General features: G+C 40.3%; 2 protein-coding genes and 2 non-coding genes across 5 annotated transcripts; all 4 read right to left on the bottom strand.

The window, feature by feature from the left end:
* Positions 1-764: 764 nt before the first annotated feature.
* SUMF2 (sulfatase modifying factor 2) lies at positions 765-12,214 on the bottom strand. Of its 2 annotated transcripts, none has more exons than XM_032215396.1 (9): positions 11,503-12,205; positions 9,017-9,167; positions 7,224-7,338; positions 6,113-6,157; positions 5,167-5,317; positions 4,469-4,524; positions 2,681-2,765; positions 1,804-1,969; positions 765-1,072 (listed from the first exon to the last, which is right to left on the bottom strand). In XM_032215396.1, the coding sequence occupies exons 1-9, from the start codon at positions 11,588-11,590 to the stop codon at positions 964-966; spliced, it is 966 nt and encodes a 321-aa protein (XP_032071287.1). In that variant the 5' UTR covers positions 11,591-12,205; the 3' UTR covers positions 765-963. The 2 variants fall into 2 exon arrangements, with proteins under 2 accessions (XP_032071287.1, XP_032071289.1); XM_032215398.1 differs by having other exon boundaries at positions 987-1,072; positions 1,804-2,018; positions 11,503-12,214.
* Positions 12,215-13,366: 1,152 nt separating this feature from the next.
* CCT6A (chaperonin containing TCP1 subunit 6A) lies at positions 13,367-25,673 on the bottom strand. The gene is made up of 14 exons (XM_032215395.1): positions 25,458-25,673; positions 23,491-23,554; positions 22,256-22,390; positions 21,355-21,528; positions 21,107-21,210; positions 20,423-20,533; positions 19,849-20,008; positions 19,303-19,385; positions 18,102-18,198; positions 17,593-17,740; positions 15,923-16,056; positions 15,598-15,700; positions 13,981-14,053; positions 13,367-13,683 (listed from the first exon to the last, which is right to left on the bottom strand). The coding sequence occupies exons 1-14, from the start codon at positions 25,589-25,591 to the stop codon at positions 13,611-13,613; spliced, it is 1,593 nt and encodes a 530-aa protein (XP_032071286.1). The 5' UTR covers positions 25,592-25,673; the 3' UTR covers positions 13,367-13,610.
* Positions 20,639-20,773, bottom strand: LOC116508563. Its single transcript, XR_004255378.1, has one exon. It is a non-coding gene; the product is annotated as a small nucleolar RNA SNORA15 (small nucleolar RNA).
* Positions 21,843-21,974, bottom strand: LOC116508564. The gene has a single exon (XR_004255379.1). It is a non-coding gene; the product is annotated as a small nucleolar RNA SNORA22 (small nucleolar RNA).
* Positions 25,674-26,442: the final 769 nt, after the last annotated feature.

Below are 26,442 nucleotides of genomic sequence, written 5' to 3'. Positions count from 1 at the left end.
CTAAATCATAATATGATTTGTTTGGTTTTGGTTTATAGTGTTGTGTGAAGAATGCCAACTATGGTTTAAGCCAGTGGTCCCCAATCCCCGGTCCGCGGACCGGTGCCGGGCCGTGGAGTACCTGGCACCGGGCCGCGCAGCGGCCAGGGGCCATGATCGCTGCAGCGGCCGGGGGCCATAATCACTGCAGCGGCCGTGGGACATGATCGCTGCAGCGCAAAGGCTCCTGGGCCGTGCGCAAAAGCTCCTGGGCCGTGCGCAAAGGCTCCAGGGAAGAGAGCCCCGCGCTGGTACGCACGTGATATATAAACAATCAATGTGTCGTCACGAACAACGCTCCTCCACCCCTGCGCGCGCTCAGCGGGCCACGGTAAAATTATCAAAGGCTGACTGGTCCGCGGCGATAAAAAGGTTGGGGACCACTGGTTTAAGCAATATTTCAAAAGAAGGTTGTTGGCAGTGCCAATGATATCACAGCACCCTCCCCATGCCCCTTGCGACTCCTAGGCAAAGTGGGGCCAAAAAGATTAATCATTCTGTCAAACTATGACTTTGTTAGTTTCTTAAATTAATCAACCAACACAACATGTTGGCCACAAGCTATAGCTTGCAAATCTTAACAGATGAGTTTATTGAAAATGCTACACCAGAAACAAATACTGTACGTGGCTTAGAGAAATGAATGAGCCAGGCCAATCTCAGTTTAGGTAACACAATGGTTTCCTGCATAGGATTGTTCCAGAACGAAACCAGTAATCTGAAAATATCAAACAATGAGTATCTGTATTGCAATTACAACCAGTAGAAAAGTTTTGTCCATTTTTAGCTTTCAAGCATTAACATTGCCCTTTATCAAAATCATCAAAAAAAAACAAACCCAAAGTCTGGCCAACAAGGATGCAGGCTGACCCATCTCCACAGGAGAAAAGATCTGGGTCTTTTTAGAGGAGCTTAATGTTGGCTTCAGAGTTCAGCCTTTTTGCCGACAGCTTCCTGCGCTGGCTGCTTGACGAGGCTGGTGGCACATCGGAAACTCAAGTTGTCTGAAGAAGAATCAGGAGTGTTCCCCATCCTGTGGGTTAAGAGGAACAAAGTTTGTCTTAGCAGAAGGTCTCCTAGGTCATCTGCCCCCAAAATCCAGAGCTACTTCAGCCTTCCAAAAAATTTTCTCTTCCCATGTTTTAGGACTATAAACAAAACTCTGCTTGGGAAATTCTGTGGGTTGCAATCTAAATCTGAAAAATGCCAGAGTGGGGAAAGTGGGATTTTAGTTCATTCAATCAGTTTACTCTTGGTGAGTTTAAAAAAAATCCCCACTTAATTAAGCAACGGGAAACATCAATGTTCTTTTAAATGTTATTTAATAGTGATCATAAATTACAAAAAAAGGATGCATTCTTGCTTTTTCAAACTTTTGCCCAGCTGTCTGGAGTTTGTATGGGCAATTAAAGATTTCTCTTTTCTGAGGAATTTCCAGTGGCCGAATTCAGCATCCAGCTGCTGTTTTCATTCGTAATGTCTCCTTTTGCCGGTGGAATGTCAGTTTGCTTTTTTATAACTGGAAATCCTGGCTATTTTTGACAAATGACTAAGCAGCATCATGTTATTATACCAGAAGCTCCACCCTTTTAAAATGCCTATGTGATGTTATGACACACATACAAAAGGGGCAGGACTTGCTACACAACGGTGTGCACTGTTGCTTTTGTCAGACTGATGGCTGCTGCCAATTGCACTTGTCCAATGTACTACAAGTTTTAAATTCTGGAGAAGATACTGATAAGATGTCACCTGCCAGCATACCTGGTTGTAACCTGAGCTTTGTGATTGGCAGAGCCGTCCACTGTATCAATCCAGGATGCTCCTCGCAGGACATGCATCTTTTGGCCCGGCTGGCGGGATGCAGGACCATCTGGACGATACTCTGAGGATGTCCATTCCCAAGTATTTCCTAGCAAATCGTATAAGCCTGTGATACAGCAAAGACAGTAATTCACTTGGGGAAGCCTCCAATCTGCCTGCAGAGAAATATACGAGCCTTGGAAGATCAGAATGGAAAAGAGCAAATAGGTAGAAAAATGTATCTACCAGGTTTCTGAAAAACTGATGCTGGCATATTTTCTAGAATTAAACCCACAATCATACCACAAACTCAATTGTTGGCTGGAACAGAGGTTCCAATCCAGGTAGTCCTTGCACATCCACTACAATATGGACCAGCAGCTCTGTCAATATCATGTAACTATGTCGGATTTATGTCATTTTCATTAAGTTAATCATTTGCTGTTGTTGTAACATCATGTCACCACAACTTGCAATTATACTGCAAAGCTCTCCATTGATTCTGCTTGTCAGAAGTCAGTTTTGAAGCATAAAAATAGTGATCATGTGATCACGGGATACTGAAAAAACCATAAGGGTGAGGACTGGTCACAAAGCTACTTTTTCTTGGGCCATTGTAACTTTGAACAGATATTTAACAGGACAGCCGTTAAGCAAGATCCACCTGCGTCATCCACAGAACTTTGTAACATGCAACTATGTGTTAGGAAGATAATTTAGCTTGCTAGAGAGAGGACTAAAACCTTGAACTTTCAAGAACCTTTATTTAAAATGCTTCCTATTCCACACCAGCATCCGCAGGCTGACCAGTTCCAATGACTAGGACCTGTCATCTTACCATAGTTATTCTGAGGAGGGAAGGCTGCCACTGGGGATGCTCCGCGGAAGCCATCTTCAGCTGTGTCGACTTTGGGGAAGTTACCCTGTGCAGAGGTAAACATGCGAACAACCGAGATAAATAAAAGACAACCAATCCAAACTGGATGCTAAAATTCGTGTGTGTGTGTGTGTGTGTGTGTGTGTGTGTTCAAGAGTAGTCTTGAACAGCCAACAATGAAGTGATATAATTGATTGACTATTTATGTGTCACCAAATTGGTATTAACATTTAGTGACCTGAGATAGAGATAGGTAGGTAGGTAGGTAGGTAGGTAGGTAGGTAGGTAGGTAGGTAGGTAGGTAGGTAGGTAGGTACGGAGAGAGAGAGGGGGGGCAGAGGCAGAGACAGACAGACAGACAGAGAGATATTGATTGAATAAATGTACAGGATGCCCATCTCATATACATGACTTCAGGGCAGCTAACAATTAAAACAGAGCACAAGAAAATAAAAAGCAACCAGAATTAAAAATAACATAAAAAGAGCAAATGAGAACGCTGACAAACAAGCTATGGAAAAGGCTCTCTCAGGATGCCATCAGGATCCCCCAGACTTGATGGCAAATCCAGGCTTCGAGTGCCTTGTGAAAGGCCATCAGGGTCAAGGCAAGTCTAATTTCTAGAGGAATGATGTTCCTGAGGGCGTCCTGCAGATGGATCTTCTCCAGGACTTTCTGTCCCCAACCTCATCCTTTAGCTATTCCAAAAATGTGCCCATTGCCACTACAACAGTCTCCATCCATTTCATTGTTGGTTTTAATTTTGTTCTGCTTTCCTTCTATCTTTCCCAATATTACAGACTTTTCCACAGACCTAGGTCTTCAGATGATGTGTCCAAAAGTTGATAATTTCAGCTTGGTCACTTGAGCCACAAAGTGCACTGTGTAACCAACAGCAAAGTATAAAGGGTTGATCATGCCAATAAAGAAAAGTCTTAGCCAATAAATACATGCACATGGAGAACAAAAGAATCCAAGTCTATGAAATGGTCTACCATAGTGCTTTTCAAACTTGGCAACTTTAAGATGTGTGGACTTCAACTCCCAGAATTCTCCAGCTAGCATGTAGCAAATTTAATAAATGTATAGGCTTTCTTCCTCTTTTACCACTTTGGGCGTCAAGAGAATAAAAGTATAGGCTGCCCATCTTACATACCAATACTTGCTGGCTGGAGAATTCTGGGAATTGAAGTCCATACATCTTAAAGTTACCAAAACTGACAAACACTTGTTTACACACAGGAATAGCCTTGAATTGGGATCAAATGATTCAAAAAGAAAGATTGGGGGTGCTTATAACTCTTAAGAAGAGTTGCAATGTTCTAGGATTGTATGCTTTTATCCAATTTTGCTTCTGGATTTGGTTATGTCATCGCACTTTCTGCAGTGCGGTTATAAATAATTTGGATTTTTTATGGAAATTAAACACAATGTATATCGGTGTTGCAATTTTATTGGAGCCAAGTCACATGAAGGTTATACAGGAGCAATATAATCCCTTTATTTTGGATACTAAATAGGGATATTTCAAAACTATTTATTGTCAAGACTACATATGAATTCATTTACACATACAATCTGTCTCCTATTTATTACTGCCTTTTTTAAAAAAAAGCTTTTCTCTTGCTTTGATTTTCTGTTTAATCATTTTTGTCATTTTCATCATCTCTTTAGCTTTTTATTTTGTAAAAATAAAAATAATCATTTTTTCATTTTGTAAAAATAAAAATTCCAGTTTTGGTCTCTTACCTGCCAGAGGTTTGTGCGGTTGGCTAAGAATTTGTTTCCCCAAGGATACAATCTGTCTACCAAAAAGGGAAAGAAAAAAAAATAGAATGATAATGTCAATCCACACTATCAATTCTAAACGTGCCAATTTCCTCCCTTCAACCATTGACCCTGGAACAGTTTGTCTTTAATATCATACATTAAAAAAGCATGTGGATGATTAAAGTCTAAATCCCTAAATACAGTACTTTGATAGCACACTTAGGGATGTTGGTGCTACTGCATTTTTTTCTATGTATATGCCCATTGTATGCTTGCTTACTCTTTTGTAATCCTTTTCTCTCCAATCCTTCCATTCTGCAAACGGAAGGAAAAGCCTGGCTGGGAAATTCTAAAAGTTGAAGTCACGCATCTTAAAGTTGTTAATAGAGAAACTATAGACTGCCTGCTTGGATTAATAGGGCAAGAGTCTTGATCTACATCCCAAGCCTGGTAAAGTACCCAAAATTGGGTAAAAGTGGCTTTCTTTGGCTAACAACATATAAATCCATTACCCAATTATGACAGAGACATTTAAAGTGACTTAACATTTTACCTACCCTGAGTAAAAAGGGCTTTCTGATAATGGGTTTTGGGTACTGCAGGAAAAAGTTTGGGAAGCAGTGCTCTAGATGCTATGGTGATGGATCTAAGACCACTTTGGTTCCTTGCTTACGTACTCTCCAGGCCTCCCCTAGCAGCGAACTCCCACTCCTCTTCTGTTGGTAGCCTCTTCCCTTTCCATTTGCAAAAAGCCTGAGCATCATTCCAGCTCACATGCAATACTGGATAGTCTAGCCTGTCTTTGATGCTGGATCCAGGACCTGAAGGCTGAAGATAGGAAAGGATTCTAGTTATTTAAGGCACTATTATCCATTTCTCTCTTTGAAAAGGCTCTCAGATTGTCTTGCAAATCTCCGATCTTCCTCATATGCTCAGCCAATCTAATTTCTGTGTATGCCAAGGAGGTTATAATTTTTTTTTTGCACAAACTGGATCAAAACTTAACTGTGATCTGGCCTCTCCACCATAGGCCAAACTAGTTTCTTGGGGTTATCTATCCCCTTGGGGATTTCTGGTTCTCCCAAATCCCTAAATTAAATTTGCATGCCTAAAAAGCTACTGCAAGGCAGAGCCTGCTAACATTTTCAGATGCCAAGTGTTCAAAGACAAATTAATTAATTCAATGCCCAAGACATCCTTGGTCTCATCCTCAAAGACCTTGGGCATACTCAGCTGGAAACACAAATGCCACATAATTTCTTACTAGAAATCTCATTAAAATCTTTTTTAAAAAATCAAATATTCACAAGATGTGGTGAACTCCTGATTTTTTTTTTTATTTATTTATTTTTGCCCTTTAAAAAGGACTAATTTTCAAATGTCATCGGGGGAGCCTGCAGATACCATCTAAGGGCACTCTGGATTTTCTAAAGCTGGCAAAAACATGTTGTGTATTTTCTATTGGCAAGGTACACAGAGGGCTCCAACTAATGTTATTATGCATCTTGGATGTCAGCCCAGTCTATCGTGTATCCAGTACAGTTCACTAATCAACACTTTGGTACAAAAATCATGTATCTGATAACATCTGTATATTCCTCTTGTCCTCTAGCAAAGACTCACCTGTCTCCAAAATGCTTTCTCAATAGGAAGCCACCATGGTGCAGACTAAAGGGAAGAATAAAAGTAGAATGTATCAACAATTAAAAAATCCCAATTATGAACTGTTCTCTTCTTCATCAAAATAACATGTGTTTGTCCCACATTTTTAGAATAACATTGGATGGACAATCCTTTTCAAAGGAAGAAAGATGGTATAAAGTTAACCACAAATCTCAGTTCCTGAAAAAGTCCATTTTTAAAGAAAACAATGGTGCTAGCCCTTATGATTTCAAATACATTAGAAAGTGTTGTAATGTTGGTTGTGAGATCACTAAAGTTGAAATTGTTGCTCAATAATATACAGAACCCCAAGGGCTTGGCATGCCAAACTAGAAGCAATAGAAGATATAAAGGTAAAAGTTCCCTTCACACATATGTGCTAGTCATTCCCGACTCTAGAGGGCGGTGCTCAACTCCGTTTCAAAGTTGAAGAGCCAGCACTTTCTGAAGACATCTCTGTGGTCATGTGGCTGGCATAACTAAATGCCGAAGGTGCACAGAACACATTGTTATCTTCCCAGCAAAGGTGGTTCCTATTTTTCTACTTGCATTTTTACGTGCTTTTGAACTGCTAGGTTGGCAGAAGCTGGGATAAGTAACAGGAGCTCACTCTGTTATGCAGTGCTAGGGATTCAAACTGCTGAACTGCCGACCTTTCTGATTGATACGCTCAGCATCTTAGTCACTAATCAACTGTGTCCCTAACAGAAGATATACGCAATAAGTTATACTTTGCAGTCTGAACATTTCAGATCACAAAATTTTAGGCAGGATGGCTGAAAAGATGTCACTTTCTGCCAAGCTGCAGAAGCTACAGTAGGTGAAATAGATCAATTCACTTCATGACAGTTCAGGTTACAATTAGTTTCCTAGAATGTATTACTTGTAGTTTCTCTTCCTGGGAAATCACCCTCTTAACACTCAAACTATTTCCCAATACTTGACTGACCCATTTACTGATGTAAATTGGTGCTGAGTAATCTATGAACTGTAAGACTTTCTGGAGTTTGGAAGGCAGGCAGGTTGATCAAAACCACCCCTTTCTCCCAAATACTGAAAAGAAGCCCTTTACCTCCAGTTTTTGCGTCACTTTCTTTTTAAGCTCTTCTGGGACAAAATTCTCAAAGACGAAACTCCAGTCGAATTTCTCAGCTTCCGTTTTGTATTTCTGGTCCTTCACAAATACCCTGTGCCCAAAAGATAGAACGGATTTCCAAACCAGCCGTTTTTGGAGATCTCTCAACAATTTTGCGGCTGGGGGCTTCTGCTTTTAAAATTCTGGCAGAAGAAGGGTGCAGGGGATGTGATATGATGATGTGCTGAAATCACCTGGAATGGGGACTGAATTGATGATGCCCTATTTTTTTCATTTGTCACTTTTATACATTTACATAGTGTATGATATGGCTAGTTCTTTCTGTTCCCATAAAACATCAGTGGGAAAGTGCACTGTTGTAATTTGAGTGTTTACAAATACCTTAGGACATAATGTTGAGGTCTCTGAGACGCAGGATTGCAGGAACACGTATGATCTACAACTAGCCACAATGCACTAAGTCAGAGGTCTTCAAACTTGGCAACTTTAAGACTTGTGGACTTCAAATCCCAGAATTCTCCAGCCAGCTATGCTTAATGCCTTAAAGCCAAATTTGAAGACCCCTGCACTAAGCCCTCTCTCATTGAGCATTGGTTTCTTGTGATGGCCTTTGCACACTAATTGTGTGTGTGTGTGTGTGTGTGTGTGTGTGTGTGTGTGTGTGTGTGTGTGCATTCTGAAAATAAAAGCAACCAGAAGTCCAGGGTGTGAAGGAATTTGCACAAAGAGAGAAGGTTGGCACTGAGGATATTATTGTTCTTTCTTACTACTAAATAAATTGCTCCCAAATTGGACTTCGCCACTAAATAGCTGTATCAGAAATTTACCTTACCTAACAGTCCATCAATGCCAAATCTGCACTCTATTTACACCACCCAGCTAAGACAACCCTTCATGCATTTGAAGAAGTGGATTCTTCTAGTCCTCAGAAGTATCCTGCCGTTCTAACCTAGGCTTCCCCAGCATCATGAAGCTGAGTCCTCGTCCCGATAAACCCCTTTTATTAAATTTACAGTGAATTCCTCTCCAGCAAAGTCTTTCCCCTCCCACAGTCTTTCAACATAGTTCACAATTACCCACCTTTATCAAGCTTGGAGAGTGGCCAGGCCAATAGCTTTCAGACACAGCAATACTTGGCAAGAATGCAGGAATGAACTAATTGTCTCCTGGAAACACCCCTCCCTCTTCTCTCCTATTTTATTCCCTATGGGAGGGGGCATTCACGGTCCACCTGTGGCCTTATTCCCAAGTTGACCCCTGTTCCTTAGCTATTCCCTTCATCTGGCAACTCTGAGCATGCACACACTGGGCACAGGCTCCAGCTGTTTATCTGCCTCACTGATGTCTGACTCCGAAGACAGCTGATAACTGGCATACGGCTCTGGCCCCCTCTCTGCCTCCGACACAGAGCCCTCATCAGAGCCTTCCCTAGACTCCAGGACTGGCCCATGTTCCTCCCCCAACCTCCCCACTGTCCGAATCTGCTGCCAGCTCCCAACTCCACTGGCAGGCCACAACACCTGCCATAATCTTTTACTGCAGCATGAAACTTTGAGAAGTTTCTTAACAAAGTAGTGCATAGTCCTGGCCTTCCTGTAAAGTTTGTTTCCTCCTCTGGTCTACGTTGAAGGGCTGACCTGGAATTGTTAGAAAGCTGCAAGTTGTGAATGCCATCTAAAATGGTAGTGAAAATATTTGTATTATTAAGTAAGAGAGAAACTACTGCCCGTCAAAAACTATGTGCAGATAACATAGGATGTGAACTTTACCTGAAGTCTTTGTTGGTGACCGGATACTTGTCCATAACAAATGGTTTGATTGTCCTGAAGGATCTGCCTTCATTTTTACCATCCAATAGGTTGGTTTTAATTTCCAATTTCCCACCAGGCAGCTGTACTGTACCTTCATCTTTCCCGAAAGCTGAAAGAAGAATTAAAATTAGCAGTAAGAATGTTAGGGAATAGCAAAGGATGAAGGCAAATATACGTGTCCCAGGATAATTCTGAAGGATCCAATCTGGATTGGTCACCAGGACCAGAGGTTTAGACTTCCAAGAATTTGCAATACCTTTATACATTATACATCCTGTTTTTGCTTTATCATTATCTATTTGGATACTTCTATTTTACAGACTGTCCTGCATAGATAAAAAGACAGAATATAAATCAAATTATTTATAATAAAAATACTTACGTTACATTATTTATTTTATAACATGGTCAACCTGCATTCTAAAATCATCAGGGCTTTAGGAATGTTAAAGTTTTAACAGGACTCATACTACAAAGCTTCCAAGATTTTGTAGTATGTCATTAAAAAATTTTTCCCCCTAAAGTTATACCTTTGGGTAGAGTCAGAATCAGAAGAGTTGGAAGAGACCTTAGAGGTCTTCTAGTCCAGCCCCCTGCTCAAGCTGGAGATCCTAAACTAGCGATGGTGAATCTTTTTTGGCTTGTGTGCCATAAGCGGGGGCAGCGCAGGAGGGTTGTGCACAGGTGTGCCGCACCCATAATGCAATGCGTGACACACACCCCAGCACGCATGCGCACATGATGGGCTCAACCCCCCATTTTTTGCATGCTGTTTTCGCCCACCCCAAGCTCCAGAGGCTTTATAGGAGCCTGGGGAGGACGGAAACAGCCTCCCCTGCCCCACCAGAGGCCCTCTGGAGGCTTCAGGAGCATCCCTGAAGCCTTCGGAGGGCAAACAAAAATGGCCCTATGGGCAGACCGGAAGTTCAAGAATGGACTTCCGGTTTGCTCATAGGGCCGGTTTAAACCCTCCGGAACCTTCTGGAGGCTTCCCTGAAGGCTCCGGAGGACTAAAAACGCCTCGCATGCCCTGATAAATGGCTCCGCGTGCCACCTGTGGCACACGTGCCATAGGTTCGCCATCCCGGTCCTTCTTCAAAACCTCCAGTGATGAAGCACCCAGAATGTCTGAAGGCAAGCTGTCCCGCTGGTTTATTGTCCTCGCTGTTAGGAAGTTTATCCTTAATTCCAGCTTGCTTTTCTCCTTGATTAGTTTCCATCCATTGTTTCTTATCCAGGCCCTCTGGGACTTTGAATACTGGAGTACTGCTATCTTTGCTTGCATTCAGGGCTGTTTTCCCCATAACAGTACACTAAAAGCTTAAAGCCGTGATAAAAGTATTAATTTTTAGGATTTGTAACGTGTTTGCTATTTTTGCTGCATTTTTACAGTAACAGTCTAAACACCTGGAAATGATGGTATGTTGTGTATTTTCATCTTCCTTCTGATGGCTCCCAATTTAATTCTAATCGGAATTCAACAGGCACAGCCCTAACATTAAAAACATCATCAAAAAAGCACAACAAAGAATGTTCTTTCTGTGCCAACTGAAACTGCTCAAGGAGCTGCTGATACATTTCTACAGAGCAATTATTGAGTCTGTTATCTGCACCTCTATAACTGTTGGGTTTGGTTCTGTAACCCAAGACACAGAATTCAGAAGATAATCAGAACTGCAGAAAAAACAATTACTGCCAACCTGTCTTCCATTGAGGACCTGTATATTGCAGGAGTCAAAAAGAGGGCTGTGAAAATACTTACAGACCCCTTACATCCTGGACATAAATTGTTTCAACTCCTACCCTCAAAACGACACTATAGAGCACTGCACACCAAGACAACTAGACACAAGGACAGCTCCTCCCCACAACACCATCACTCTGCTAAACAAATAATTCCCTCAACACTGTCATACCATTCACTAAGGCTGCATTACTATTACTGTTAGTCTTCTCCTCTTCCTATCATCCATTTCCTCCCACTCTTGACTGCAGGACTGTAACTTTGTTGCTTGTATCCTTACCATTTATATTAATATTGATTGTTTCCTGATTGCTTATTTGTACTTTATGACTATCATTAACTGTTGTACCTTATGATTCTTGTCCAATGTATCTTGCCTTTTATGTACAAGGCAGCATATTCACTAAAGACAAATTCCTTGTGTGTCCAATCACACTTGGCCAATAAATAATTCAATGCAATTCAATTATTCTATTCTCTTCTAATTCTTATACTTATTCTATTCTTGCCTATGTCTGAAGCAAATTCCACTCTATTCTAGGGAATTATTTCTCGACCTCGAGTCTTTCTGGCAAAAACATTCTCGTGGGGGAGTAAAAGTTTAGCGCCCTGCTTGCATACAAGGAGAGAATTTAAGCCAAGCCTCGACCCCCCCCCCCCCCACGCGGGAAAAGAAGAAGAAGCCGCGGCGGGGACTCACCGGGGCGCTCCGAACGGCTCCCGGTCACCGCCCAGGGAGACAACAGGACGGGCAAGACACTCGCCAGCAAAGTGGGGGAGAAGAACATTGACACGGGGACAGGGCGACCCCTTCGCCCCCTTGGCACCAGTTTGCAGCGAAGCAGCTGGCCAGGGCGATTGCTTCCGGGGTCGACGGGAGAGACACACACGTGTCCTGCAGCTGCGAACTTCCTTCGTTTAGCAAACGGGGCGGGTTGGCTTCGCGTCGGATTTTCTATATTTTTTGGGTGGGGGGGAGAGGACTCCTCTCCCTCTTTTTTATGCGAAATAGTTGCTGGTCTTAAACTCGGAGGAAAACTCTTTATTTTGGGATTTATAGCTGTTGGAATCTTTTGTCTCCGAAGGGATATTTGTTTTATTATATGAATATTATGTTTTAAAGAAAACTTTCATTAAAGGTTCTCGTTTGATTAACCAGTTGGAAGAAGCCACTTGACTCAATTCAAAACGGAGCAAACAGCATAATTTTGTGTGCCTCAACTAAGACCTCGTCTCGAGTTAAAGCTGCCTTAATCGTTAGCCAGCTTTTTGCAACATGAATTTCATTAATATATACATTTGGGTTTTTTTCCTTTTGAAAGAGGATTACAGACCAGTAGGTATTTCTGAAGGCCAGCCGTCAGCGTTTAAGTGTTGGTAGCCAGTTATGAAGGATTCAGTCTTGTGTAATTGCCTCCAGTCTGGAGGGGTGGTGTGTGTGTGTGTAGGAAATGTGGCACCATCCAGATTTAGGGAGGGAGGGATTAAGTGATTAGAATCAAAGCATTCCATTTTATTTTATAGCTGCAGTACTTGGCTTCCTTCCAGTGCTTGAAGTAACAAATAGAGCTCATCTGTTTTCTGCCATCCTACTTTAGAAACTTTTTATAAAATCAAAGTGACAAGAGCAACTCATTTTTATTTGCAGTGTAGTAAATCCACAAGCAGAAAACACCTGTTTTATAAAGCTACTGAAGATGGTACAAATTAATAATTACAGTGCAGTCAACAAAGCCTAGTCCTTTTTATAGGCCAAACCAGAGATTTTTCTTTGCAATCTTCCCATTCTCAAATCAGGGGCTATTGAAAAACAATGCCTCCCCTGCTGCAGCTGAGCCAAAGAATATCAGCAAAACTATAGAGTTCTGCAATGTTATGAAAATTGGGGAGTATGGTAAATGCTCTATTTAATATAGTAGTAATGAGCAAGGGTTGAGTAACCTAACGCTAACTCAGTGGTGAGATGCCTCACCTTTGCCGACCCAAAAATCCCAGTATATAGTATACTATACAACACAGTATACACACTGCCTGCCTCCCAAGCTCCTTTCCAGTGCCTCAGCCACCATCCCAGTGCAGCATTTTCTCCATTATACTAGAGCTTTTCAAGAAAAATGGCAAAAATGCATCTTATTCACCAGGCTTTTAATTTCAAACTAATTTAACACCTTAATTTTAATGCTAACAATTAATTGTTTTATATTTGTAATGCACCACCTTGAATGCATATATAAGGTGGTAAGTTTTTTCTGGCAATTATGTGCTATGGAATTTCATACCAACAATGCAGTAGAAAATATGAGTGGCATGGCGACCTACCGGAGATGAGAGTTCAATCCTAGGTAGCAGCCGATGTTTCTCTCCTAGGGCAAGAAGAAACATCTGCTGCGAACTCCCATGTGGTGTCAAGAAAGGCATCAGTAAATGCTCAGCTCTACATAATCACCCTGACTCTACCAGGAAAGGACTACATGGTTATAAAAAGGATAGGTTTTTTTTAATACCATGGAAACTATAGAAAATGATATAAACAATGAATATTATTAAAATAGACAATACTCAAATCTGAAGAGAGGGCAAAACTTTAATGGGTTGAAAGACAGTAACTTCAGATGCATTTGTTCAGTGCATGTAAAAAATAAATAGTAATCGATTCTATAGAAATGAAAGATTTGTGAGTGGCCAAATTCCTGAAGGTAAAATTTTCTTCCTCCTATAATTTTTGAATTACATGTTGGAAAAGGGATGTTGTTAACATGAACTCAGGAAACCATTGGTAGAAATTCCCCACTCAAGAGGTCTTCCAATTCAGCCTTTGAGAGATGACATTCCAGCTCGCATAATTTCATCAACCAAGAGAATGTTGCTAGCAATAACAGTGCTGGAGAAAACAGGAAGAGAAATTTCATTGGTCTCAATTTATCATTCATTTAGTAATAGTACAGTCTCAGCCCTTTTTCTTGTATTCTTTAAGAAGGTTCATATAGCCATTTCTGCTTTTTCTTCCAGCTTTAAAAGCAAAAATTCTGAAATATCAGACCCCATATACTTAGTTACTAACATTAAAAAAATCTGGGAAAACATACCAGCTTATTTATACAAAAATGTACTCGACCACATCTTAATTGTCAAATAAATTCGAGGTCATTTTTTAAAATGGTTAGCTATAAAATGTTACCTGGAATGAAGCAACTGTTTTTTAACACTGTAATTATCCCAGACTCCAGCTGCTCCTGCCACCATTGGTTCACCTGAAAGACATAGGAGGAAGTTCGTTAAAAGGCAACAATAATAATACCTGTTCCATAGTCTTCTGATAAGGTTGCCAGCGTTGTTTTTAGTTTATAAAGGACCCACTGTGCAAACTGGTTTGGAAAACTAAAGGGATGCATAAATATTCTATCCAGTTAAAAATGGTTTACAAACTGGAAAGGAATTGTCTGTTTCCTTTGGGAGCATTCTGCAACTTTCCCAGCCAGTTTCCAATAAGTCAATGAAATCGGATTCACTTCACAATAGTGTGGTTCACTTAACATTTTATCAGTGTTGGCGAACCTATGGCACGCGTGCCACAGGTGACATGCGGAGCCATTTGTCAGGGCACGCAAGGCGCTGCCCTGTCAGCTGAATTCACCCTTTTTTAAAGCCATTTTTTGCCCTCCCCATGCTCCAGAAGCTTTATAGGAGCCTGGGGAGGGCGAGAAGAGCCTCCCCCCGCCCTGGAGGCCTTTGAAGGGTTCATGAGCTTCCCTGAAGCCTCCGGAGCGCAAAAAATTGCCCCTACGGGCAAAATCGGACAGTCGTTTTGACTGCTCCGGAGGCTTCAGGGAAGCCTCCAGAGGGCTTCTGTAGGGGGAGGGGCTGTTTTTGCCCTCCCCAGGCTCCTATAAAGCCTCTGGAGCCTGGGGAGGGCAAAAAAAAAAGCATGCCAAAAAAGGGGTGGATGGGAGTGCCTATAGTGCGCGCATGCACACTGGGGGGATGTTGCACATTGCATTATGGGTGCGGCACGCCTGCCCATGACCCCCCCTGCGCTCCCCCCACTTATGGCACGCGAGCCTAAAAAGGTTCGCCATCGCTGATCTATATGATTCGGTTAATGATTGTGGTAAGAAACTACTGGTGATTTACTTAATGACTGTAGTAAAAATGAGTCATAAAATTGAGTCCAGTCAACTTGCTTAATGACCACATCTCTTAGCAACCTTAATTCCAGTTCCAATTGTGATTTAAGTTTGTATGTTTGTATGTACAACAAATGTTTATAGCCTGCCCTTTCCTGGGTTATTAGGAACATGACAATATTCAGATTTGTAATCTTTTTAGTTAGAAGTTTATGTAACTGCTAAATTGTCACAAATAAAAGTATAACCATTATCACCTGTTCACCTCAATTTATTCTAAATGAGAACATCATCGATAAAGGAGAATGCTTGCAGCTCAGGGTTGAACTGTGGGGTTCTTGCTGCTCTCTGAGCTTGCTTGTTTTCTTGCAGATGTTTCATTACCCAAACTAGGTAATATCACCAGTGCTGATGTTACTTAGTTTACATAATGAAACATCTGCAAGAAAAGCAAGCTCAGAACTTTGTGTTGGTTTAGTGCTACTGTTTTCTGAACAAAAGCTTGCAACTGAACTATTTTATAATAACAGTCATTTTCAGAAATCGTCACCTATCTGCTAGCTTAGTTTGTAAAAGGAAAAACTTTGATGACCATAACATACCCAGCAGTTTGGAATTGCGAAGTAAGCCCCTGTCAATCATACTATTCCCAGCCACTGTTCTGTACTCACCAGAATTTAGGTCCACCCCCACTAGTTGTCCTGACTCAGCATATTCTGTTTGAACTTTAACTAGTGTTTCCTGAGGATCGTAGCCAGCATTCTGAGCAAGTACCTGTAAGAATAAATAAAGGGAAAAATAATTATTTTCTATTGTTCACTCTATCAAAAATGAGCTACTTGGCATTTAGTGATGATAAATGCCCAATATATACTTAAAATTGACTGCCCCCCCCCCCCATTTCAGCTGTATCTCTGAAGACAGTTGGAAAGTCTTGTCGATGGTAACTACAGAGCTCAAGAATCTTTTAGAGGTTTTTGTCCAGAAGCTTCCTACCTTAGGGATGATCAGCAATGCATCAGCAAATGCTTGAACCCCCAGCTGGCTTCTTCCTTTCACACTGGGCTTATGCTTCACAAGGGCATCAGCTATTGCCACCTCCAGGGCTCCAGCACCTGGAACTACGCAGCCTTGAAAATCAAAAATCATTTGTTAACATCAATCCTGCAATAAAATGCAGGACAGACATCCAAGGAAATAGTGTTTAAAGGGTAACCCTGTTTCTTAAATATAAAGCTTTTGGGAGTTCTCAAGTCTTCTCAAAGGAAGTGTTTTATGTCTGGAAATCTTTCAAACTCAATACATGGTATGCCTCTGATGTTTGTACAATCATCTATGTGGTAAAGTCTTATTTTACCTTTATTCCCTCCTCCCACAATACATATATGTACCTTTAGAATAGTTTTAAGTTGAAAGGCAGGACAATAGTAACTATAATTATTTTAAAATATTGAAACTCATTTACCTGAGATTTTATTTCATTATTATGCTTCAGTTTAGGAAAGAAAGGGGGGGGGGATTTGGTAGTAATTGCCTGAGCAGTGTATTGTAAGTTGCAACTCCTAAGTTCATTCAAGATGGCTTCGTTATAATAGTACAGACACTACTAGGAACCAGAGCTGGTGTGGTAGTTCTATTTTATGAGACAATTATATTGTTTTGTTTGCCATCACCATAATCTCAATTATATTGGTACTCATATAGCCAAAACATACAAATCACAAACAAGAGGTAGTACTGGGCTATCTAAATTTAGCAACCCCAAAGTATCCTGAAACAAAAGTGTTTAAAGATTGTTCTTCCTTCCACAAGAAAACCTTGAAATATGAAGGATGCTGAACTTAGTAATTTTAAAAGGTTGCACCACAAAACCGCGGACGACAAAATCGCGGTCGAAGAAAGCGCGTATGTGACGTCATCACAGCGCGACGGAAAAGATCGAAAAATGTAAAAATAAAGCGAAAACCTTACCCTAACCCCCCCAAACCTAACCCTAAACCTAACCCTTAACCTAACGAAAAACGTAACGCTAACCCTTAACCTAACGCTAAACGTAACGCTAATGCTCTAAACCTAACCCTAACCCTCAACCTAACCCTAACCCTTAACCTAACGCTTACCTTTATGTGAATCGGCTTGCTGTAATTTAATTTTTATTTCAATTTTTCGATCTTTTTCGTCGCGTTGTGATGACGTCACAGACGCGATTTCATCGACCGCGCTTTTGTGGAACGCGGTTTTGACGGGTCACGACTTTAAAATACAATTTATTGCAAATACAATTTTCCTTATTTGAGACCCTTCTTAAGCAGCCCCATTCATGAAGTTTTAGATTCTACTGTATTTTCCAAAGTACAATTTGTGAACCAACATATGCAACTGCAAAATGCTAAGATTAAAGACCAGAGAGGTGCAGATTCCAATCCACAAAGAAGTTCTCTAGTCAGTCCAATCTGCCCCCAAACATTGCTTTTGTTGGAAAAACCGGAGAAGTGAGTGCTATATATGCCACTTTGAGCTCCTGGACCTCTTTTCGATAAAAGTGAATTTTCAAAGAGCTAATAACCAAATGTATTAACTGAAATAATATTAAAATAAAATTTGATTTAATCAATTGGGTACCCTGAGGCTACTAAAATAATGAAGTGCTTCTAACCCAGACTCACCATCCTCAATGGCATTTTTGACAGCACGCAGTCCATCTCTTATAGCATCCTTGATCTGTGTCAGTGTGTGCTTATTTGGTCCCTTGATCAACAGAGTCACAGAACGAGGGTTTTCACACTTCTCAATAAAAGTGTATTTTTCTTCACCCTGTGCAAAGAGAACAATTCAGACATTATTTAAGGTTCATAAATGCTAAGTACGTAATACATATTGGATTTTCTATAGTTTTGAACAGTACATTTATTATATCCTTATTATTATGCCTATTTTTTTAAAAAAGCTGGGTTTTATTGAGTAATATCTAAAAATTTCAAAATTAATTTATCATATTTCTAAATCATCTATCTCCCTCAAAGAGGAGCTCTAATTCTATAAAACATTCTTCCACCCATCCATTTACCAACTCAGCTCATGAATAACATTACACTATTAAAGTTAGGTATTAATTATAATGCTTACCACAGAAATCAAATGGAAAAGAATTAAAGACTTTAAAAATCAAACTCACCAAGGTATATTCATAGACAAGACCTGCATGTCCCAGGCAGTCAATGGAGAGGTCATCTACAGAATTCATAGCAATACCTCCACAGGCAAGGGTTAACCTGAACATAAGATAATAAATATGCTTGGATATTTCTGTTATAGTCTGGGTTCTGCGGTTTGCTTGATTTGCCTTGGCACGTTGTGAACCCAGTTGTGATTTATTCAGTAAACCAGGGCTTAGGCTGGTGGTAATACCTGCTCCTCTTTTTAAATGCAACCAAGAATGTTAAGCAGTCCCTCTGTTCTAAAAAAAGGGATAATGTGTGAATATATTTATGTAATACTAACAATTTGAAGTGATTAAAATAGTTAATTTATACCAGTATTCTAAGTTTATTTTGAAGGAATTCTGAAGGAAACATTGTTTATAAATTTCCTAACGTTTTTCAAACATCTAGGACAGTGATGGCGAACCTATGGCATGCATGACACAGGTGGCACGTGGAACCATTTGTCAGGGAATTCGAGACGCTGCCCTGTCAGCTGGCCAGCTAAGTTCACCCTTTTTTAAAGCCATTTTTCACCCTCTCCAGGCTCCAGAGGCTTTATAGGAGCCTGGGGAGGACAAAAAGAGCCTCCCTGGAGGCTTCATGAGCTTCCCTGAAGTCTCCGGAGCGCAAAAACCCAGCCCTACGGGCAAACCAAAAATTTGGGAATGGACTTCCTGTTTGCTCAGAGGGTCATTTTGACTGCTCCAGAGGCTTCAGGGAAGCCCCCTGAAGCCTTCGGAGTGCTTAAAATGATCCTCCAAGCAAACCGGAAGTAACTTCCCGCGGGTAGGGGAGGCTCTATTCGCCCTCCCCAGGCTCCTATAAAGCCTCTGGAGCCTTGGGAGGGCAAAAAAAGCATGTAAAAATGGGGGGTTGCGCCTGTAGTTTGTGCATGCGCGCTGGGTGTGTGTCATGCATTGCATTATGGGTGCGGCACGCCTGCACACGACCCCCACTGCGCTCCCCCCACTTATGGCATGCAAGCCAAAAAAGGTTCGCCATCGTTGATCTAGAATTAGAATTATAACATAAGGGAAGACCACTCCTCTCAAAAGGTTTGGGTGCCACTTTTCTGATTTACAGCAAGATGCTGTATTAGCAGCTAAACATTTTCAAAAGAAGACCAACAGCAGTGTATGTCCAAGGCAGTCCGCAGGTTCTAGCAGAACTGACCTCTCCATATTTCTTCGCTTTGCTCTGCGCAGTGCTACTATCCCTTCTTTTGCAAGAGCATCCAGGGAGAAAGGATCAATCCCCTGAAAATACAGAACACCATGCAATAAGCAGATCTACTCAGGTTTAAATAAAGCTCATACTAAAAAATTAAAGAAAGCATGCTACAATATGATTTAACCAATTACATTGCATTTATTTTGTACAATGACAATAAAGGCTATACTATGATTTAATGGACCACTGGTAGCCAAATGCCTATTAATGCTGAATTTATTATCAGTTTATGTTATTTGCATTAAAGAATGTCATCTGAGACTCTGGATCATTTACACAAGTAACACATTTTCACATATGGCATTTGCACAAATTGCCAATTTCTGATAAAATGGACAAAAAAAATCTGGATGCAAATTTTGTCCAATATATCTAAACTCTGCTAAATAGGAGGCAGGTAAAACAATGTTTCATTATATTTGGTCCATTTTGTGTTGTAGACCCATTTCTTAGGCAACTATCTCAATCAATACCAAGCCTTTCACTTACCTTTTGGTTGATGACAATAAAACCTTTATTTGAATCCCCAACAACTGAGTTTTTCAACTCTATGATTTTATTCACTCTTTCTTCAATGAACTTTCTTTCTGCTTTAACAAGCTTTTCTCTTTCTTCTGCACTCTTATAAAAGAATCCAGAGGTCACCTCTCTGAGGAAAAAAAAATGCTGTCAGAATTTAAGTTACCAGGAAATCATAAAAAGTATCCTAGTCATTGGGTCAAACTTAACTCTCAGTAATTACATGGACAAAACCCAGGCAGTTTTCTTGGCAACTATACAGAAATAGTTTTCCACTGTCACCTTCCAGGATTTTTTCATCTCCCAAATCTAATATATTATGTGATGTCTCCCACTCAAGTACTAAACAGATCTGGCTGATTTGCTTTCAATCCCAATAAACATATAAGTGAAGGTAAGGACAGTCGGAAGCAATTGACACAACAAATAGTGGGTTTCAACCAAGAAGATCCTATAAACCAAACACTAAACTCCACAAATGTAGGATTAAACTAGTTCAGTTTGCAAGTCCCAATTAGAGCTGTAAGTCCTAATGTATACATACGTTTTTTCATATTCTAGTGACACATTGCAAATAAGGATGTAAGCATCTTCAACCCTCTTCTTCATGTCAGGATGACGAGCGCCATGGTCTAGGACAAGTCCTTTTATTAAGCTGTAAAGATATTTAAAACAGCTTTTTAAGAAATTAGTTTCAATTGTTTACTCCTTGTAATCTCATGCATTTCCTGCTAAAATAGGACTCCTAGGAACAACTTTGTCGTGTATCCATTTCAGATCCAAGCATTCTGCTTTAGTACAGCATGTCACTAGATAAATCTGAGGCAAATTTTATTCTTGCATGGTGTCTGACTCCATTAGCCATTGCAAAAGCCAATGCAGAATTCATCCATGCCTTCGGTTATAAGTACTTCAAACTTATGAAACTTCGGCTTCAATCCCTTTAACAGTTCTATGTATAACTATGTATCTTTATTCATCAGACATTATAAAGCTGAAACAGCGTAGTGTATCTTCCACTCTAAGGCCCACACAGTGTTGAATAGTAACTCCCACAATTCTCTGTCATGCTGGCACAGAATTCCACAAGATCCAATATCTGGAAAATACCAATTTAGGAAAAGCTAAGAGAGAATGATGTGGGACAGTGAGGATTTTGCCAGAAGGGAAATGTAAGACTGATACATTTCAAGGCTTTGGGAACAGAGCCCATTTATCTTATACCTACCTTGTGTCTGTTTCAGATTTGTGCTTCATCTCCATTATTTCAACCATATAAAGATCTATTGGCTCGTTTGGTTTTCTGATTGCCAGAATCGAATCAACTACAGCCTTCAAAGAAAAGAGAACAAGCCTCATCAAACAGGACTCCAGAATTTAGCAAGTCAACTATCCCTCCTCCAGGAATCCACTTCACTTTTAATACGGGAATTATATAGAATATATTTTTGGAGAACATAAATCAATGAAACTCACCTCAGTTAAGATGTCAGCAAGCTCAGCATGGACCTTTGTGCGGAGAGAAGTTCTAGCAACATCTAGGAGTATTTCTCTGTCCATTTCCTTTGCTACTTTGACCTGCTCCAGGACCTGAAGAGCTTTTTCTTTTGCAACTTCAAATCCTTCTGTAATTAATCGAGGATGTAACCCCTAATACCAAACAAAGGTGTGTTGTTTTTTTTTAAAACCATGCACATATACAATTCCATACATTGGTTATAGGCAAAAATCAAGGGATCAGTTTCCACAAGTGATTTCTTTTTATAAAGCATGCATACATACTTTAAACCTACTGTCCAGTCCCTGCGAGTTGAATGGCATATTATGACATTATTATTAATGATAAAGTTTGAGAGAAAAGAAAACAATGAAAAATCTGCCTACCCAACAATAAATTCAATCAAGTATTTTCAGGAAAAACTATTTTAACTTTTCTAGATGATCTGAGGCTGCACATGAAGACATTTTGTACTGTCCTTTTGAATACATATAAAAGGAAAAACAGTCCTTTCAATGCAGAGGGTAAAGTACAGTTTATTCTTGCACAGAATTATGCCAAAGGAACTATGGAGCTCATTTGGATGTTCACTGTGCAACAGACTCAGAAATTTCTCACATACTGTGGTCAAAACTCAATAATACACTACCCCTAATCTGAATAAATAAAAGTTCAGAGTCACAGGAAAAATAAAATTAATTTATTAAAAAAGTTCAAAAGATTGACATTTTAATCTAGTTTATGGATATTCACTTTGATTTAGCAAAATAGGGATGGAGCAACTAAGAGTCTTGTTTTAGTAGCAACAACAATAATTTCTCACTCAGCTTTATTTAAATCTGAAAGCAAATTGAAGGTGTTCTCATGCAGATTACATACCTCTGAAATATAGAGATCCGCCTGCTTGAGCAGCTCACCAATTATAAGGACATTAGAAGTAGTCCCATCACCAGTGATGTCATCTTGTGCTGTTGCTACTTTGGCTATCAAGGAAGCTGTTGGATGTTGGATTTGCTGATGGATGCAAAGAGAACAAAAAGAGTATCATCAAAATGCCATTCCTTTGCTTAGTCACCCATGACCTCTTGTCTGGATTACTGCAATATGTTCTATATGGGATTACCCATGAAGTACATTCAAAAACTCAAAGCTTTTATTTGTGTTTATGCTTTATGATGTATACCACTCAAGAGTCACTTGTTGAGATGGGTGGCCATAGAAAGCAAATAAAAGTAGTTAAGTAAAGGGTGTCAGATTTTCAACTGATATAATAATACAGTATTGCTATGTGAGTTGCACTGTTGCCAGTGTGCTTCTGGATGCAATTCAAGGTGCTGATTATCGTATTTAAAAGCCTTCATGGCTTGACACCAAGCTAACTAAGGGACTGTCCTTCCCTAGTCATTTCTACCTATCCAATTTGATGCAGCAGGTTAGGTTGGGCATGTTACAGGACTCACCAGCCAGGGAATGTCATTTCTCTGCCTTAGCCTCTGCCCCCTGGAACATTCTCCCTTCATAGATCAAGATACCTGTCGGCCATTCGTAAGGCCGTGAATACTTGGTTATGTACCTGAGATCACAAATGTGTTAAGGTGTTTCTTAACTATATTAAGACCCATGGCAATAGTTCCACTCAACAACCATATGTACCATATTTCTTTTTATGCTTTATGATGTATACCACCTAGAGTCATTCGTTGAGATGGGTGGCCATAGAAATCAAATAAAAAATGAATACATTCCTCGTCCTTTTACTATTATGCTTTGTTATCAATTTAACCACTTGAAGAAACAATTCACAGTAACACCAGCAATATATATATTCCAATCTTTGATCCATAAAAGCAGAGAAGCTTATGCTTTGACTGACAGATCCTTCAAGACTATTGTTGCACAATTTGAGCAAAACACAGCATTTTGTGTTTAATAAAATATAAAATCACCGGTAATTTTGACATAACATTTACAGTAAAACGTTTGGCCTTGTATCACCAATAGTGTTCACCTATAGTAAGATCCAGCAACATGCTTCTTTTCTATATGTAAAAATAAGTTCTAGAAGGTATTGTATAACTTGATATTATGTTCTAGGAAGGAAAGGGAAAGCTTACCATCTCATGAAGCAGGACATTGCCATCTTTGGTAAGCTTGATATCACCAGCACCAGACACAAGCCTATGGAAAACAAAAAGCAAAGCTTTAGACCACAATCCCAGTTCCTTTTCCAAGTGGGCAAAAGGACTTGACAAATTTAATTTACTAATATCACTATCTTTACTGTATCGTAGTACCAATGATTCAATAGTTTTGCAAAAGGAAAATGACATTTCAAAGCAAATTATGTTTCCTTTTTTGGGCACATCATAACTATCATTAAGGAAAGACCTATTAATAAGTATACATCTTAACTAGACCATGATAATTTGAAATGAAGGATATCATTACAGGTAGTCATCAACTTACAACAGTTTGTTTAGTGATTATTGAAAGCTACAACGGTACTGAAAAAAGTGACTTATGACAGTTTTTCACAAAACCGTTGCAGCGTCCCCATAGTCATGTAATCAAAATTCAGATGCTTGGCAAATGACTTATATTTATGACGTTTGCAGCGTCCCAGTCATGTGATCAACTTTTGCAACCTTCTGACAAGCAAAGTCAATGGGGAAGCCAGATTCATTTAACAACTGGGTTTCTAATTTAACAACTGCAGTGTTTCACTTAATAATTGTAGCAAGAAAAATCACAAACATGTCTCACTTAATAACCACAAATAAATTTTGTGGTTAATTGTGGTAATAAGTCGAGGACTACTTGTAAAAAGAACCTACATTGCCACCCCAATGTGGAGAATCTTCTGATTTTTTGGCATGCATCCCATAGTCCTGACTTTCTCTTTAAAGAAAAAAGAAGATGGGGACTTAGCAAAAGTAGTTGGCCAATAAAATAATCAGTGCGAAAGAAAAACCTATGTAACAAAAATGTTAAACGGGCACCATCACCACCAAAGATCTTTTCCACTTTCAATTCTGGAACTGATTATCCTATTAATCAAAGGAATATTCTTCTAATGCTATCTCCTCCTCCAGCAAGTTACAGCAACCAGATAGAGACGGCATAACAACTTCAGTATTTTGGAGTTGTGTAAGAGAGCTAATTTTGGGAGAGATGCAATTATAAAACTATGACAGTGCCTCAGACTAAGATCTGGCCAATCAAACCTGCCATGCTTTCATTCAGCTGACACCATGCATTGATAATTAAGCCAAGTACATGCTAACAGTTATCCACCTGTAATTGTGAACGAGGAGCAGAAGCTGTAACCCGCACACCCAGGTAAGACAGTTGTATTCTATCAGTAGGTTTCAAATTCTTACTTGTACAAAACAAATTGGCGGGACAATTTTATGCTCAAAGCCTAATTTAGAGAGCCAGTGGGAGTTGGACTAATAAAATACAAGTCCCAGGTCCACTTCCAGCCACAGAAGCTCATGGGCGATTTTGAACCACTTGTGGTCTAAGTCCACTCTAACTCATGGGTTGGCTACCGTGGGGGCAAACAGGAGGAGGGCGGGCTACCCATGACCTCGAACTCCAGTACAAAAGGCAAGATTGAATAAAGAGTCCTAATTAATTGCGTAGACATAAAATGAAATAAGCCTTATTTGTAATCACTCTAAATCGACTGAGGCAGAAAATATAAATGTTGATCGATACCGGTCTGGAAGTTTATCATACCGCCCAATGCTTTTTAACTAATTGCACGCCCTGTAAAAGACATATTCACTGTCTCTCTGCGTGTATTTGTTTGTTTTTTAAATAGATGCCACTACTGGTACTGCCTGATCCTTTCAATTTTTATAAAATAAATTTTCATTGACAAAGTTGAAGAAAAGCTACGTATAAAGGAGCATATCCTTTATGTGTGTTTCGGGATCTTCCAGGCTATTTTGCGCACGCATTCACCACGCCGCTTCCGGCCTCGAGCGCCATGTGGGTGGGTGGGGCTAAGCGTGGCCACGCCCCTCCCCCAACCCTCAGTTCCTACGAGGCCCCCCCCCCCCCCGGCCCGCCTTACATTTTCATAGTTCCTTTGGGCCCGAGATTTGTCCTGAGCACATCTTGGAGGCCCCGCGCCGCGCTGATATTCACCGCCAGGGCTGCTTGGGCCCGTGCTACCTCAGCTTTGGGGTTGAGCGCCTTCACCGCCATCGCTCCCAGCTACTTCTGGAGGAGAAAAAAAGAAAGGAGCGAGTGTACGCACGCTCCCGCCTGACTCGACCCAGGTCTGACGAAACGAGGGGCGGGCCTAGAGACGTCACAGCCGCCTTCATTCTAGAATAGTCCTTATCAAGGCCTGAGCGATCGGGGTGCTATTGGTCCTATGAAAGCCCGCCTTTCATTCCTATTGGTCAAATAGCTGCGTCGCTCAGGAGTCCGCTGTCTGATATAACGGCTAGTGTGGCGGTTGGAGACGGTTGCCATGCAAAATGGTGGTGGGCCTAAGTGTGGTATATTCATAAAACTTTAAAAGATTACTGTATAATCTGATTACGTTACTTGTTTAAAAAACATTTTGCTCTCTGGATTGCTTAAAAATGTTTATGAATGCACACGTGCACCCACACACATGAAATCACTGTTACATTGCTCCCTTAAATCTCAGATTTTGACATTCTTCCCCTGACCTCCACGACTGAGGAACAAAATGAAAAGAATGAACAAATATAGGAGTGTCCTATATTTAAAATAATTCCACTCTTGCTGTCATTTGAAATTTGGCCATTAATATTTTCCTAACAGCTTAATACATATGTGTGGGTAACATTAATTATGCCATGTTCCTCAGAACAAATAGAGATGTCAAAAGTCCTAATATTTGGGTTTTTTATTTAAAATTTTCTTTTTTTAGTTCCAATAAATACACACTCAATACTTGGGGCCAAAGGAACAGGCTAGGGATGGCAATCCTAACATCCTTCCAAATGCTTTTATCAAGCTGCTTGATCTCATGGTGGGGGTGTTGTGGCCTAGATTGCTAGTACAGGTGGTCCTCGATTTAG

The sequence above is a fragment of the Thamnophis elegans genome, chromosome 4 (assembly GCF_009769535.1).
Source record: "Thamnophis elegans isolate rThaEle1 chromosome 4, rThaEle1.pri, whole genome shotgun sequence".
Lineage (NCBI taxonomy): Eukaryota > Metazoa > Chordata > Lepidosauria > Squamata > Colubridae > Thamnophis > Thamnophis elegans.
The sequence above is the reverse complement of the archived record's forward strand: the minus strand, read 5'-3'. Positions and strand labels throughout refer to the sequence as shown.

Bases quoted from the DNA above. Each gene is read 5' to 3' on its own strand.
- SUMF2 (XM_032215396.1), bottom strand. From the start codon at position 11,590: ATGTTCTTCTCCCCCACTTTGCTGGCGAGTGTCTTGCCCGTCCTGTTG. The intron at 7,339-9,016 runs GTAAAGTTCACA...TTTTGGGCACAG, and splicing joins GTCACCAACAAAGACTTCAG to GGTATTTGTGAAGGACCAGA. The intron at 4,525-5,166 runs GTACGTAAGCAA...CCTTTTTGGTAG, and splicing joins TGCTAGGGGAGGCCTGGAGA to ACAGATTGTATCCTTGGGGA.
- CCT6A (XM_032215395.1), bottom strand. From the start codon at position 25,591: ATGGCGGTGAAGGCGCTCAACCCCAAAGCTGAGGTAGCACGGGCCCAA. The intron at 23,555-25,457 runs GTAAGGCGGGCC...TGTTTTCCATAG, and splicing joins CCCAAAGGAACTATGAAAAT to GCTTGTGTCTGGTGCTGGTG. The intron at 13,684-13,980 runs GTAACATTTTAT...TGTTTTCTCCAG, and splicing joins AAACAGTTGCTTCATTCCAG to CACTGTTATTGCTAGCAACA.